The sequence below is a fragment of the Labrus mixtus genome, chromosome 6 (genome assembly GCF_963584025.1).
Source record: "Labrus mixtus chromosome 6, fLabMix1.1, whole genome shotgun sequence".
NCBI classification, from domain to species: domain Eukaryota; kingdom Metazoa; phylum Chordata; class Actinopteri; order Labriformes; family Labridae; genus Labrus; species Labrus mixtus.
This window is the reverse complement of record NC_083617.1, coordinates 29,214,212-29,229,743: the sequence shown is the minus strand read 5'-3', so window position 1 is coordinate 29,229,743 and position 15,532 is coordinate 29,214,212. Positions and strand designations below refer to the sequence as shown.

The following is a 15,532-nucleotide window of genomic DNA, read 5'->3' as shown; positions in this document are numbered from 1 at the left end:
AACCAATCAAATCAAAGAAATGCTTTAAAACTGAAGAAAGGTGGACAGTAGGGTAGCTGTTTGCTGTGGAAATAAGAGACATTTTTGAATTTTAACAGCCATTGAATACTTAAGCTCTATTGCCTAGCCTGTCCTGGGAAGCCTGGATGTTTCATTTGACTTTTTTTTACTTTAATTTTTGGATCTGAGGTAAAGAAATAAATTCAGATACGATATATGGTTTTCAAAGTAAAATATTTCAATGCTCTGAATTCAGTGGTGTTTAAATTTCAATATGAAGTATTCAGTGGCTGATATATAATAATTATGTCTCTCTTCTTGCTTCCGTACTCTGTACTTTGGGGCCATATGTACCCAAATATTGGAGCCTGCAAGCAATACACAATCTTTTTTTTTTTTAACGTCATTGCTCAGGCGCTCCATTGTTATTTCTTGAGAATAAGTAGGTGCAATCCATTGCCTAAGAGAGAGCTCTTCTTGGAGAATTGAAATAAGAACAAACAAAAATAAATTGTCAGTTTGTGCAAATTTTACTACTTGAACTAGTTTTGCTTAAAAAAACCTCTGAATGTTCTTTTATTAAAGCAGTATTAGCCAATAAATCACAGTGCATTTTTGCCACTTTCACCCACCATGACCAACTGGAAACCAGGCACTCCCTTGTGATGCATGGCAGTGAGAGCACACTGCAGGATCCTCCAGGTAACACTCTTAGCGCTGCCAGTCTTTCCCACCAGCATGGTGGAGTGTCGAGAGTTTTTGGTCTCATAAAGTTGGATGACTTTTGTCAGTGCAAAAGCAGAAACCTGCAAACCATTCTGTCGAAGCTCCGCCTCTATAGCCTCCTTCAGCTGCAACAAAACCACAGAAAAAGATGGACGTATAGTCAGTGATGCATGCTGTCATGACAACCTCTGGGGTTAACATATTAACCCTATTCATGGGATTGTTGGATGGCCTGTCTGAACCCGGGCAGCCCCTTCTGTACATGGGGCTCGCGCACTAACCACTAGGCTACTGGTACCCCCTATTTGGAGTTTTAATTTGTTTTGATGTTACTTAATAAAACATTGGTGTGTACAATAACAATAGGAATTGTAATCTGCACCACTAACTTACTTTGCCATAGTCTATAACAGGTGTCTCTACAGCAGGAAACAAGTCCTGGGTAATCCCGTTGAACAGCGGAACATCTGAAGACGACAGTTTGGCTATGTTCATGTCTTTCATTGCCATAAGCAGAACCTGAGGACAGACAAAACAGACTTTATCACCATTTCAATTTCTATCAAACATTTACAGTCTCCAAATGACAGATGACAACCTTAGCAACAGCCTGCCATTCCCATGCATGGGAGTTTTTTTAGCGAGATTCCTGTAACGTGTTTCAAAATCTGAATTTTTTTGCTCATCATTCAGTGGAGGTCCATTAACACAGAGAGCCAAATATGTACAAATTGTTTTAATTTGACAGATGCCCACCTGACTCGGGTAACCATGATTGCTGAAGCATTATATAATACTTCATGTAGACCTTTGAATGTATAAGTTTGGTTCAGGCCAAAATGAAAAGCCAGGATGTTTAGAGTGAGTAAGACATGTCTACTTGTCATATGGAAACCAAAATAAAATAGTCAACTTATCTTTGAAAAAATGAATATAAAATACCTGTATTAAGGGTTTGTTTTGTATAAATGGATCCAATGAGCCCTGACCAAGTTTTGAAACGCCTTTAGTTTCAAAGTATTGAAACAGAGAGATACCTACTTCTTCATCGGGTACGTTAGGGCAAACTCGGCGCTTCTTTCCGGCATAACGAAGCAAGGAAGTTAGGGCTCGCAGTCCAAAATCGTAGTGGTCCTGTTTAGAGAGCTGCTGCACAGCTAGGGAGTACAGGGTGAACACTTTCTTAGCCAGAAGCTATAAGGACACAAAAAAGAGACAGAGTTCAAATTATTACATGATAATAGATATAGTAGGCAGAAAAGAGTCAGAAAGCAGAATATTTGTGCATGAGGACATAGATGATCATGACTCTAAACCATTCCTGATTCTGACATTTAATCCAGACATATCCAACACAATAACAAGACCCTGACAACTTTAGACACACATTGAAATGTTTTACTTAGACACTGAAAGGCAGGGATTGTTTTTGACTGAATAAATCTGATTGATTTGGTAACATTAGTGTGAAAGAGTCTACCTCAGCTCTTTACATAAAGGAGGAATAAAGGTTGTGATTGTTCAACAAGATTTTTCTAGAAGACACTGTGTATTTAAACTTAGAGTGAAAAAGAAAAAGAAAATAAATTAAAGCGTTTGAACATGTACATTCACTTTAGAAAAAAAAAAGGTGTTGTAGCGACAAAGTGAGACAGTGACAGATATTATTACTATAAAATATTACTCCATGTTTTTCCAGGTTTCTGAATGAATTGCATTTTGGTACTTGTCTATAACCAGTACAATAATCTTGGCTTCAGAATGACATTACTGCCCTAACATATAGCCCCATTTTGATTTAAATATATATCAGTATACATAATCATAACAGTTTTCAGAGTTTCCAGTCTTGTGTATGCATTGTTTGCCTCGTCTTAGTCTTCATTCCTCACCCACCTTTTAATCTTTACCAATAAAGAGTGTTCAGGAAGTACACTGGTTTTCTGAGTGAGCACTCCATACTTACTTTTTTAAAAACCAGGATATAATCTTTATATGTGCTTTATTTGGGACTTTGGACAGTACACAACATTTTGTAGACATTGAATAACGCTGCTGTTCATGGTGTTGTTGTACAGTATGGAAAAGCAAGACACTTTTTATACTAAAGATGAACACAACATAATAATCCTAATAATTTAAGTGTTTACAGAGACTACTGTAGAGAAGTAAACAAACATACTTGTACCTAAAACCTGTATACGTAAATGCCAAATATTTTTAAATAAAGAAAGACTTTTAGAGTAAGATGCACATCAGCCTTTTCTTTGTCCATCAGTTCTGTTTTACTAGTTTGCAGTGTAATAGTGTTTTGACTAGTCGTACCTTGCAGTTGTTGAAGCCTTCTCCAAACAGTATTATCTCAGCAATCAGAGTGGAGTCTGGCACCACCATAGAGATAGGTCTGAACATAGACTTAAGGTTGTCTGGGAGCTCGGACCGACCAGCATAACCTTGGAAGAAGAATGAATCGAGACTAAATACAACAATAACAAAAACTGAAAAAGATCATTATCTAAACAAAATAATAATTAAAACACCAACTCAGAATGTTACAAACAATTATTAACAATATCATTATCTGTCAAACTTAACACTCTACTTATTTTTTTTATTAAAAGATGGCAACTTTAAATGCAATATATACAGGTACACATTAATATTAACTTACCAGGATTCATAGTGATAAAAATTCCACATGATGGGATAAGACGTATGTGCTGTCCATCAAAGTGGAACTTGGTTTGTTTGGCTGAGAGGGCAGACAAGATGGAGAGGATCTGCTGGGCCACTACAGACAACACCTCGATGTTGATACGATTGAACTCGTCGAAGCAACCCCACGCTCCTGTCTGTTCAGGGTGGAAATAAAAACAAAATAATCTTTGTATAACTCTTTTTCATTAGCTTGATAACAAAGCAACTGTCATGTTTTGATCATACCGACCTGGGGCCGTTTCAATGAGCAGGTTAAGTCTGTTAATCCTGAGATGTGGGAAACTCTGGGTTTCCCGTTTCAGAGAGGGAGGTCACTCAAACCCGAGAGAGTGGTAACCCAAGGCCGCTCCAGAGAAAGGTAACTTAAACTTAAATATTATTCATTAGGCATACAGCCTACTATAGCCTATAAAACTGTCTTTTAGTCGAGGAGCGTCGAGATGAAGGGGGTGCATTACTCAGCAGGGAATAAGAGCCTACATTTACGTCGGGAGATGTTCATTTAATTAGGGCTAATTAAGAACTAAACAGGATAAAGGTGAGAGGACAATTAGCCTGTGTGTGAATACAATAGACATTCAATGAAGATTACTTTGTTTAATCAGCCAATGTCAAATATGATTAAAATAAGGTAGCTTAGTTTGTTCCTATATTTCATTTTGAGCTGCTTTAAAGTCACTTTTCTCCTGCTGGATTACATCTTTATGAAAATAAAACTTAGGGTTAATACCAATCCACCAGTTTTCACTTGCAATATGCTATTATAATTCTGATTAAATATTAAATGAATAGACTAGCCTACATTACGTGCTAATGCAGCAGAAGTGTTTTCTTCATCTTCTTAAAACCTGTTCATATTCACCGTGTGCCCGCATGAAGATGTATGTTTTCCAAAGGGTAAACATACAATGACCTCTTTTTTTCACCTGTTGCCATGGTGAATCGTAGTATTGGGGCTCAATTAATGTTGGCTTTTTTTTTAGTCGCGGTGCACGCGCTGAACACCCAATTAACCTACTCAGAGTGGATTTAATGGACTGTGTTTTCTACCTGAGGGTAAAAACCCTCAGAGCTCAGGGTTACACTTGATCCTTCTTTCTGAAATGGGCCCCAGGTGTCTATTTAAACATGAATATGGCCGACACAAATACAGAGAAAGAGCAACCTTTCTAAACAAGAAAAGCCTGTAGTTCAATGTTTTTTAAAAACATGGCAAACCATGAAATAAGTGTTTAAATAACAACTTTGTGAAATAAAACTGACCCTGACACGTTTACCAACCCAAGTTTCTGACAATGAACAGTATGCTCACGTACATGGCATCATGAAAAACAAAAACTGTACTTCTTCTTATGTAGGGGAGAAAACATTATCTTTGTTATAAATCAAATCATTGTCACCTTCATTATGAACATTATCAGCATGAGCCCTACCTGTGCCAGACCAGAGTACATCCGCCCCATGGACTTGTAGTCCAGTCCTTCAGAGCAGTTGATTACGATCACATACATGCCCAGAGATTTGCCTAAGTCCTTTGTAGTCTCTGTTTTCCCAGTGCCAGCTGGACCTTTAGGAGAGCCCCCTCGATGGAGATGGAGTGCTGTCGTCAGGGTCATGTAACACCTGAACAAATCAAACATTGAACATTTCTTTAAGAAGACTTTTTTTGGTTTTTTTGTTAAATGCATACCATATGATCAGAATATTTTAAATTGTTATTTTTAACAAAGAAAACAGACAGGCACTGATAGAAAAATATAAAACAATGCATTATTGGATGTCATCACTTAGTATTGAACACGAGGTCCACAAAAAAACAATTTGATAAATAACAATTAAGATGATGACTGAAATGAGACTTTTATCTGTGAATATAAAAGAGCCAAGTAGTTACCAAGTCAACGTATAAATGTATGTACCAGTATGTAGTAATATTGCTTTTGGTTGCTTGCCTCTGCTCCATTGTAGTTTACTTAAATCTTTTAGTTTAACAAAACTGGGCATGAGTATTAAATTAAACAAAAACATTTAAGAAGTGACACATGAAGTAACATTGACAGTGTTTTTGCAGAAACGCAGTCTGAGAAGGGCTAATAATTGATAGCAACCTGTCAGTAAGAGGAGTGATGACAAGGCGTCCAGAGTTGCCCAGGTACTCGTATCCATACTTGAAACGTGTGTTGGTCTGTCGGATTATGCAATCATCTATTTCCTATTGATAGATGAAAAAAAGGAGAAAGTTTAAAGATGTTTTCCTAATGCATTTGGAATAATTCGAAACAATGTATCTGTACTAATTCCCAAGTCAAGGTAGATAGCGATTAGAACCATAAAAAGGAAAAACAGTCATTGAGAGGATCAGATGATTTTTCAGTCCTCATCAAACAAAACAACTGAAAAGCAACAAAGCCAGGACTAAAAATTGCTGAAATTGTGGCTCCCATCACTTTTCAAAAAATAGTTTCCTTCCAGTGATTCCCATTGGCTTTTCTCAGTACATACCTTTTCCCAGTATAGCCGCAGCTGGCAGAGCCACTCAAAGGCATTAATGTTACTGCAGCCTGCTTTGGCCAGCTTATCAATGACATCCCTCGCATGGACCTCCACTGTGACAAGCGCTACTATCTTAAGACGTAGCACTTTGGTGAGGTTGCCACGGATGCTTTCTGAATACCTCTGAAGCATGGTGACCTTGGAAACAAAGACAGTTGTAACAAAGGTTTAAGAGTTAGTTCTAAGATCATTATGTGTGCTATGCAATAAATAAGAGAGAACAGCAGGGTAGGGATCATTTTCTTAAAAGAGACTCACCTAACAAAATAGAAACATGAAAGCTTGAGAAAAAAAAGTTAAACCAAATATTTGTCAACTAACTCATTTAGGGGATCTAACATTTAAAAAACTTTCTGTAGTTGGAGACAAAGATTAAAGATACACTTCAGATAAGAGCACACTAAAGAGGACACTCCCTGTGTGCATATACATCATATTATTGCATGTCGCTATCTCTAAATCTCAGTTACTAACTACATGTTTTCCTGGGAGCTCCTATAGGCTCCTCGGGATCGTTGGTGGATGGCCTGCCTGAACACCCCCCCCCCCCCCCCCCCCCCCCTTTGTTCCCTATCCTTCTTCCTGCACCTTATCCAATCTCCCCCATCCCTTTGGCTGATTCATCATGAGCCTGGGATTTGCAGAAGATTTCTGCCTGATAAAAGGAAGTTTTTTCTTATCACTGTAACTTTAGCTAAAAGTTGCTAGTGCTACGCTCATTATAGATTAGGTTTTTGTAACATAACAATGAGTAAGGTATTTTACCTGCTTTTTGTAACATAACAATAAGTAAGGTATTTTACCTGCTCTTTTGTAATGTTAAAAGACAAAGAGTAAGGTCTTTTACCTACTTTTTTTAAAGTGTCTCGAGATAAAACTTGTTATGAATTGACGCTTTACAAATAAAGATAATTGATTGATTGATTGACTAAATCAACCCTTTTCACATCGATCAAATTAAACATTATAAAGACAGACGTTAAATCTGATCAAATCATGTAAGTGAAGGCATTCTGGTAAGTGCAAGATATAGAAATATTGGACATATCCACCACTACATCCTCTGCAAGGACTACAAAAAACTCTAATCAGCTAAATTAGCTTCTCTTCTCAGCTAAATTAGCTTCGCTTCTCGGCCTTTTGGCTAAGATCAAGTGTAGTATCTGTTCTTATCAGTTTAATATCTGATACGTCCCCTACCCGGGGACCATATATTAAATTGATTTTTGGACTTGGGAGATGGAACAGGGGCTTGCTCCGTCCACTCCACGCATCGACCCGGTATTGCAGTACCTCCGGGAACGGTGCACCCTCCTCTCCACAATTTCCCAGTTTGGGATCAATAAAGTAATTCTATTCTATTCTATTCTAATTCAATGGGAAAACAGCTCTAACAAGTTATGTTCAACTATGGAGCCCTGTGTTAGTTCAGGCAGAATAAAGTAATCCTGCGGCCATCAGCTGATCTGGGAAAACTGGATGTTTTTTGTTTAATTCTGTGACCACTTGTTTATAGCCATCAGCTGTCTATACTGCTGTACTGTCAAGTTTACATAAAGTGTTAAAAAATGTATGAAAAGGGACGAGACCAATGGGACAATATCTTTAATCTGCTGCTATAGACTTTAAAGAGGTCATATTATGCCCTTTTTAGGGTTCATATATTTAATCTATGTACCTACTAAAGTATGTTCACAATAGCTAAAGTTCTAAAAAAAAGTGTCTGTTTTCATGTACTGCCGCTCCATGCACCGGCTCGCTTCTGACTCTCTCTAAGGCTCTGAAGTGCCCACGTTCAGAGTCCCCACGTGTGCCAAGTCTGATCTGATCGGCGGGCCTGTCGGCTCTGCCGTAATTGGTCAGTCGCTCAGCACGGTTCTCAGAAATGTCACGCCCCTTTTACCATATTGGGAATGCAGCCACTTTGGCTCCGAGGGCCGAGCAAAAACATTAGCATCTTAGCACTACTGTGCTACTGCAGGCTACGGCATATCGTGGGCGTGCTACAGAAGTTGACGGGCGTGCAGCATGAGCTGCTGGGCTTGCCACGACGAGCCAATGGGCTTAGATCAGTGATATCACACTGACAAGACGTCACACTGACACATTTTGTTCGAGGGCGGCTAGAACCGAGCGTTACATGCAGCTAATGCTGCAGCTAGCAGGAGGACGTAGGAGAAGCCACGTTTCTGCGGACTTTGAATTTTTGCACATAGATGTGCCTAAACATGCACAGGACACATGGAAAACACACTAAAGAGCATATAAAACCAGAAAAAGCATAATATGACCCCTTTAACGAAATGTAAAAAATTGTACTGTATGATGTGTTTAAAAAATATCTACAGAGAGAATTGAGAATATTTATTGTGCCCTACCATGTCATTATTATAGCTGGCTATTTTGCAAAATTCCTTACAATTGAGAGACTTGTGCAGTTAGCTGATATAGTGACTAGTTCTTTATTTCATATACCCTTTTATTTCCACTTTGAACTTTGCAAAAATATTTGAAACTATTTAATGTCCCGTATGTAACGAACCTGTTTCTTCTTCGTGGACTTAAGAGAGGACTTCTCAGATCTCTCCTTGCTGTTAAGAAGAGCTTTTGTAACATCAGTGGTCCACTGGATCTGACTTGCTGTGATGAGCATCTAAAAGAGCAGAAAACATATTGGAGTAAATTGGAATATTGTTTATTTTATTTTAAACAAAAAAACCTTTTAGGTGCAAATGAAAATAAAAAACTAAAGACAAACGTACCTGTCCTGGCCATTCCTTGACCCATTTGTCTCTCTGTCCTGTCATCCTCTTTAGAGCTTCAAGGCATTTATATAACGAGTCTTTGAGTGTAATACGCATGGTCGCCTCGACGTCACACAGCCACAACTTAATAACAAAACAAAACAAAGCTCTAGCAATCTCCACAATAACTCTGTATACATTGTACTCTCAGAACCAACACCATGCTCAGATGATTGTAACAGAACAGCTTTATGATCATAACCATCACTGCTGTACCTCCACAGGTCTGTCCAGATTAACTTCATCCAGGAACTTGATATACTCCCCATCAGCAGAGAACATCCCCTGCGCATTTGACATCATGCCGATCTAAAGAAGACAAACAAACATAATGACACCTCTTTGTATGTACTTTTCCATTCTGTACTGATTTGTATAAAAAAATGTGTAAACAAATTCAGTGACAGCTTCCAGATGTTGGTACAAAGTTCAGTTTGAAAGATATTTCTGGAGTTCATGCAGCTACAGTAGTGGCACATTTTATTATGGCTGGTTTGAGCATACTGAGAAGCTTTAAAGTAAACGATGTACCGTATGAGCTTTCAGTAGCACAACATGACATGAAATCAATGTATAATTTTAAGTTACCTAAATTGACTAAATGTCCTTAAATGGATCTCTCTCTGTAGTAGTGTAGTAGCAGTAGTGGTCCTGACAGACAGGGGTAAATCTATGCCTGTAAATGACTTTTAATAGTTTCCTACCTTTTTGATGCGCAAGCACTTGATGTTGTCAAAACACTTCTTCAAGTGGGGTTGCATGGCTTGTGGATTCTGTGACTGGCCTAGGATCTCCAGCACATCATCATTAGACAGGAAGTAGAATCTTGGGAAGATCTGCCTCTTGGTCTCCAGATACATGTCAAGGGCCTTCTGGATCTCCTCCAGCTTGGCACTCATCTCTGTTAAGCTCTCCAGCAAGCCTGAAAGGAAGGCAAAGAAGAGAGGCCAAATTCTGAATATTAGCTTTATACAAGTATACTTCCAACTTCTTTTACCAAATGTCTGAGCCTGAGCCAAGCCCCCCCTGTACAGGGCACATTCTGTGGCTTTTATCCCCTACCTCATTACCTTGGTCATTACCAAAAGCTTATGACCATTGGTGAGGGTTGGAAGATAGATTGACAAGTAAAAGTTTGGCCTTCAAGGTCCACTACAATGCTTGATGTTTGTTGATGAAGTAGTCGATGTCTTCAATGTTACACTCCCTTTAAAACAGTTTAAAGAACAACACCCTTCAACTATTTAACAATACACAAAAATCCTTTAAACTGTTCTGAAATAATTGTTTTTTGGCATTTTCTTCATCCTAAATTCAAAGTAAAAATTCCATTTCACTTTTTTTAAGCTGCTGTAGACCAATACCATGAATAAAATAAATACCTTTCTAAATTATGTAATGCAGCACAAAGTTGAGACTTAAAGGGATACTTCACCCGTTGAAACATGAATCTGTATTGACATTGGGTCATATATGTAGTAGAAATGTGAAATACATTTTGAAGTTGGTGCCTTCTTGGCCGTGAAAAGGCAGAAAGTGTCTTTTTGGCTCATGTGGATGAAAGACACCAAATCCAAGAATGCACAGCACCGCAGGCCACTCCCACTAAGGTCAGGTTTACAGACATATTTACTTCAACACATAAGGCCATTTCCTCAACTGATTCAGAGATTTCTTCCAGAATTGATCTTGAAAATTCCTGGCAGAAAACAGACTCTATGTCTGTGTCAATTGGCAAACAGTGAGAGCACCGACACTACCAGTCCAACCCAGCTCGAGCCGGCAGGCATTACGTCTCGGCTGCTGAGCTGGCAGCGGCCGGCGGCGACCAGCAATATAGCAATACACCCGCGAGACGCTTGCTGCCAGGCCTGTCGGCAGCAGCCATTTCTCTCCGGTATATTTATATTTTTTTGCCATTATCAGCTTTCTCCATAGAGCCTGTTAGCATAGCTTCCAAGCAAGTTCTCACCCACTGATCTGTGATTGGTCTGTAGCTTCAGTGGTCGAAAATATGAGGAACTAGCGTTGTAGTTTCACCCTGCTAACCGCAACAGCTTCCAGTGACACAATATGATGATATTTGCGTCACTGGAAGCTCCTTTTCAGACTCAGAAATACAAAGATTTCCCATCTCAGGGGAAAATGAGGGAGGGATGCACGGCCATTCAAAAATACTACCAGGTTTCTAATGATACAAAGATTAATGCAAATGGATGAAGTATCCCTTTAAATTCCCTTTAAAGGGACGTATTTATAGATTTTTGTCATTAGGACAAAGGAAAATGATAGAGTTGTGACTGTGTACTTAAAAACATGAATTATTTTTAATATAATAAAAACATGAATTGTATGATACATTTCTCTTTAAACAAACAAATATATATATATTGGAAAATGTTTTCAAGATAGTTGAGCTTTTTTAATCAGCACAAGATTGAAGTGAAAACATTTCTTTTTGTTGAATAAGAACTTTAATAAAAAATGAAATGTTTGTCATACCCGGGTGTTTAGTTCCTTGCAAAGCGTTGTTATTCTCATAGAGTCGTCCCATGATGATCTTCCAATTAGAGCTAACGTCTTGAAACTCTTTACACTCATTAGGCAGTTGCTCTCGGATGTCTTTTCCTTGGAAAATATTCTAGGAGGTAGAAAAAAATACATGAAAAGTGGAAAATGGAAATTGAGATTTGATTGTGAATAACAACTTTCTATAGTAGAATGCATGTCATTAAAATTCACTATTTTCTCAAGACTTAATAATGCCCTTAACAGTCTTTCTTAATTCTCCTCAATAGAAAATCTACTAAAAATATCTGGTTCTAAAAAAGTTCATTTAAAAAATGTTTTTCAGTTGCAGTCACAGCTGCACATCTTTCCCCCCTCTCTTCAAAACCCCAAACAATTGCCAACTTCTGACCATATATTTGTTTCTCGACATATTATTGAGTTATTTAACACAAATATACAATATGTATCTGTGGTCCTGTTGTAGCATTTACCATTTTGGTGTAACTATGTTAATATGAGAAATAGAGGAGAATTTCTAACCCATACTGTATGTTTCTTTCTTTTATTTTGTAATACTTTTGTTGTCTCTGGCAGACTTTAATATTCTTTTTCTAGGAGGGGAGTGTCCACTCCCCTTCTAGCTCATAATCATTATGTGGACAAAGCAGCATGAGAGCTCATCTCTGCGCAGAGTAAAGGTGCAGACGGCTTTTCTCCACATTCAGTGCAAAACAAGAGCAAACTGCATGGAGCAGGACAACCCTTTGGGCATGTTTACGCCTGAATATTGTTAGGACAGAGCAGAGCTAACAATTCACAATTTTTTGAGCTATTAGCAGCCGCAATCCATTCTTAGTGTATCAGACCCATTGTGTATTCAACAATGAAACTCGAACATTAGATTTCCAACAATAACTTCAGTATGTAGTAAAGTTAATCTTTCTCATAACAAAAGGCAACAACAGATAGAAAACATGGTTTCCATACAGTTTAAATTATATCAAGAATAACTAGCAGTGAATGACTGTGTATAAAGACAAATCTTTTACTACAATCATTTTTCCTGTACCTCCAGATAAATCCATTGACGTTGTACAACGAGGATCATCTCTATGACTTCCAGTATCTGTGATAGTTGCCGTTCCCAGCAGTCCACCTCCCGCTCAAAGGCCTTGACAAAGCGAGAAGCCTTCATTGTTGACAGAATAACCTGATTGTCCTCCAGGGCCTGGAAAACCTCTTCAGTTCCTCTAGAGGAGACAGAGCAGAGAATTGAACATTGATTTCTAAAAATGCATTTCAAAGGTTAAACTTTAAAAAGGTAAAGCTCACTGTTAACGGAAGAATGTGCAACTTTTTGATCCAGTAGATGTCACCCTTGAGCAGCAGCATTAAACGTTTGAAAGTGTCGGTACACGTCTGACAGATTTTCAATCATCTTTTCTTTCTATCTTTGGTAAATTACAATCTTACAATTGTCTTATTCCCCCTCTCTATTTAATTTAATTGTGTTTATTTTGTTTCAAACTGTTGTTGACAGCAGCCTTCCCTAAATGATCTGACATACTGCAGGAAGTCTTTTTGAAAGGCAGACCATATGTTTTATACAAAACTAGGCTACAGAGGCATTACATTAGTCTATAAACAATCAAAGCCTAACTTGAGCCTTCACAAGATGGCCGTTTGAACTGTATGGGCTAAAAGACATAATTAAGAAATACATCTATGACCATCTGTAGGAGCCAAGTTTAGGAAGTGCAAAACACAAATTGTTCCAGCAGGTGTTGCCTTTAGGTTAAGGTGATACTTTATATAGGTAGAAGCTTTCACTGGGGTGTCAGGTGCTGCTAGACGGAGACGCCGCTGTATGCCACGCTATGAGGTAACAGAGTGAATCTGAATGGAAATGTATGTATTATTTTTTGAACATCGCACATATGACATTAATGAAGACAACAATGGAATGACAAATAAATATTCCTTAAAAGGAGAAGGATATTGGACTGTCTTATTTCGCTATCTTACGCTGAGGAGCGAAGCCGGCAAGCTAAATTAGCCAGTCGATGTAGCCCCTCAGTGGCTTTAAGTTTAGGAGTGAATTAAAGCGTGCTTATATTTATAACCTTTACCCCTACCCAAGCATTCATGGCTTGCCTCTCACCTCAGCCGGTAGTGGCCTTCATCTTTGTAAGGTGCTATGTCGAGCAATGTATCCTTCCAAGTCTTAATAATGTCATCCAGACCCTGATATGAGACACAAACAGATAGAAAATTAGACAACACTATTTGAATATCTTATTGACATCACAGGGCCATGAATATTGTTTTTATACATCAAAGACAGAACTTCTTAAAAATAAGTGGACATGGATTAGTATGTTTTTCTAGTCCTTTACACTACATGTGACATTCACACACTCACACCACATTCTCACGCTAATACAATATTCCCACTAAGTATCAGTCTAAAACACAGAAAGGGATCGGACCTGCTCTATGGAGAGTTCCTTGCTCGCAGCTCCGGAGATCTCACAGATCTTTTCTGCATACTTGTCCAGGCCCAGAGAGATCATCTTCTCCAGGGTAAATTCAGCGCTGTTCTGGTCAAAAGTGCACTGCAGCTCTTCGCATATCTGTTTCCAGTGCCTGAAAAGTTACATTGAAATTATGGTCAACTTGATCTCAGGTTTAGCCGATAGGTCACCTGACAAATAAAAAGTTGGGGTAAATTCTAGCAGCCGATATAAGCAGCCGATAGATCAGCAGCAGTAACACCAACATTTGAACAACTTCAGCACGGTGACTGAAAAAAAAACCGATGTCTGGTGCTTTGGAAAGAAAGAAGGGTGTAATGAAGGAAACAAAGTAGAATGAGTGTTTATCACTTTCTGTATACTTTCCTCCTTTCATTTACAGGAAGACTCATTTTAAACCTCCTCAAGCAGTGACTAACAGATATATGTGAAATGTACCTGACATTTGAAACACTGTGTTACAGGTCTTGCTTGGCTACAAATAAAATGATGAGGAATGAGGAAACAAGAATTCCATGTTCCTGTCTTGCCTAATAGGTGGTAACTATTGCAAGACAATAGTCTTAAACACACAGTGTCGACCGTATTCAATATGAACGGGCAAAACCAATTGAGAAAACAGAATATGTTTACCAACGATGTATCCCAAATATAATCTACATAACGTTTTTATCACAGCAGCACATACAGCAGTAACATATAACAGTACGGCAGCTTTCAGTAGCAGCTCACGCTTCCTTATGCAGCGGTCTTTGACGTAACATCTGGTGTTTCCACGGCAACGATAAACATTTTGTGTCTGTCATGGCGGCTCATCATGGAGGGTGGCCGAAACAAGACACATACTGTTACAATTATAAAATGACGGATTTCTCTGGCTTTGATGTAAAGTTGGAAATATTTGAGGTGTACTCAACAAAAAAAAAAAAAACATAGGTTTAGTCAATTTTTAATGAATTTAGATATTTGAATGTAAACATAGTCATAACATTCTACATATTATACATTTAAAACATTCAGAAATTACAATTGTTAAATGATTATTTATTTTAATAAATGCATACAAATACTTTGGTTTAAGTCAGTACCTGTCTCTCATGGCTGGGTTCCTCAGATCGGCGATGAGAGGCATGATCCTCTTGAACTGCTCAATCTTGCTCTTTGAGACATTAACTATATCCCACTCTTTATCCTGCAAACAGACATAAACACATCCTCACAGTTTTGTACAATGAATGTGAAATGTGTGTATGTGTAATTTTAAAAGAGCTTGCATTTTTTGATACAAAACTGAAATTGGTCAAATTGTTAAGATACAACAAATTGTGGGCAGCAGTAGCTCAGTCTGTAGGGACTTGGGTTGGGAATCGGAGGGTCACCGGTTCAAGTCCCGGCACAGACCAAGTCCGGAAATTGGTCTGGTAGCTGGAGAGGTGCCTGAGCACTGCCGAGGTGCCCTTGAGCAAGGCACCCAACCTAACCCAGCTCAGGAGCACCTGCTGTGGGCAGCCCCCTCACTCTGACATCTCTCCATTAGTGCATGTCCATAGGATCCTGTTTGTGCATGTGTGTTTATGTAGCATGTTAACTAGACAGAGTGTATAAACAAATTTCCCCTCGTGGGATCAATAAAGTATAAATTAATAATAGTGTGCATTCTAAAGAAGAGCACACATTTAGCACTGT

At 38.4% G+C, this 15,532-nt stretch overlaps 1 protein-coding gene and 1 non-coding gene across 2 annotated transcripts in view; one reads left to right on the top strand and one right to left on the bottom strand.

Annotated features, from left to right (window-relative positions):
* The window catches only part of LOC132975924 (dynein axonemal heavy chain 2-like), a 71,065-nt gene that overhangs the window by 35,270 nt on the left and 20,263 nt on the right, over positions 1-15,532 (bottom strand). Inside the window, exons 25-41 of the mRNA XM_061040820.1 lie at positions 14,935-15,038; positions 13,802-13,958; positions 13,474-13,556; positions 12,382-12,562; positions 11,304-11,442; positions 9,506-9,723; positions 9,018-9,110; positions 8,760-8,885; positions 8,540-8,650; positions 5,947-6,135; positions 5,553-5,656; positions 4,878-5,067; positions 3,398-3,578; positions 3,052-3,179; positions 1,768-1,920; positions 1,120-1,245; positions 633-851 (exon numbers count right to left, since the gene is read on the bottom strand). Coding sequence (XP_060896803.1) covers positions 633-851; positions 1,120-1,245; positions 1,768-1,920; positions 3,052-3,179; positions 3,398-3,578; positions 4,878-5,067; positions 5,553-5,656; positions 5,947-6,135; positions 8,540-8,650; positions 8,760-8,885; positions 9,018-9,110; positions 9,506-9,723; positions 11,304-11,442; positions 12,382-12,562; positions 13,474-13,556; positions 13,802-13,958; positions 14,935-15,038 — 2,502 coding nt within the window. The remainder of the gene's footprint in view (positions 1-632; positions 852-1,119; positions 1,246-1,767; positions 1,921-3,051; positions 3,180-3,397; positions 3,579-4,877; positions 5,068-5,552; positions 5,657-5,946; positions 6,136-8,539; positions 8,651-8,759; positions 8,886-9,017; positions 9,111-9,505; positions 9,724-11,303; positions 11,443-12,381; positions 12,563-13,473; positions 13,557-13,801; positions 13,959-14,934; positions 15,039-15,532) is intronic.
* Positions 7,122-7,312, top strand: LOC132976237 (U2 spliceosomal RNA). Its single transcript, XR_009673389.1, has one exon. It is a non-coding gene; the product is annotated as a U2 spliceosomal RNA (small nuclear RNA).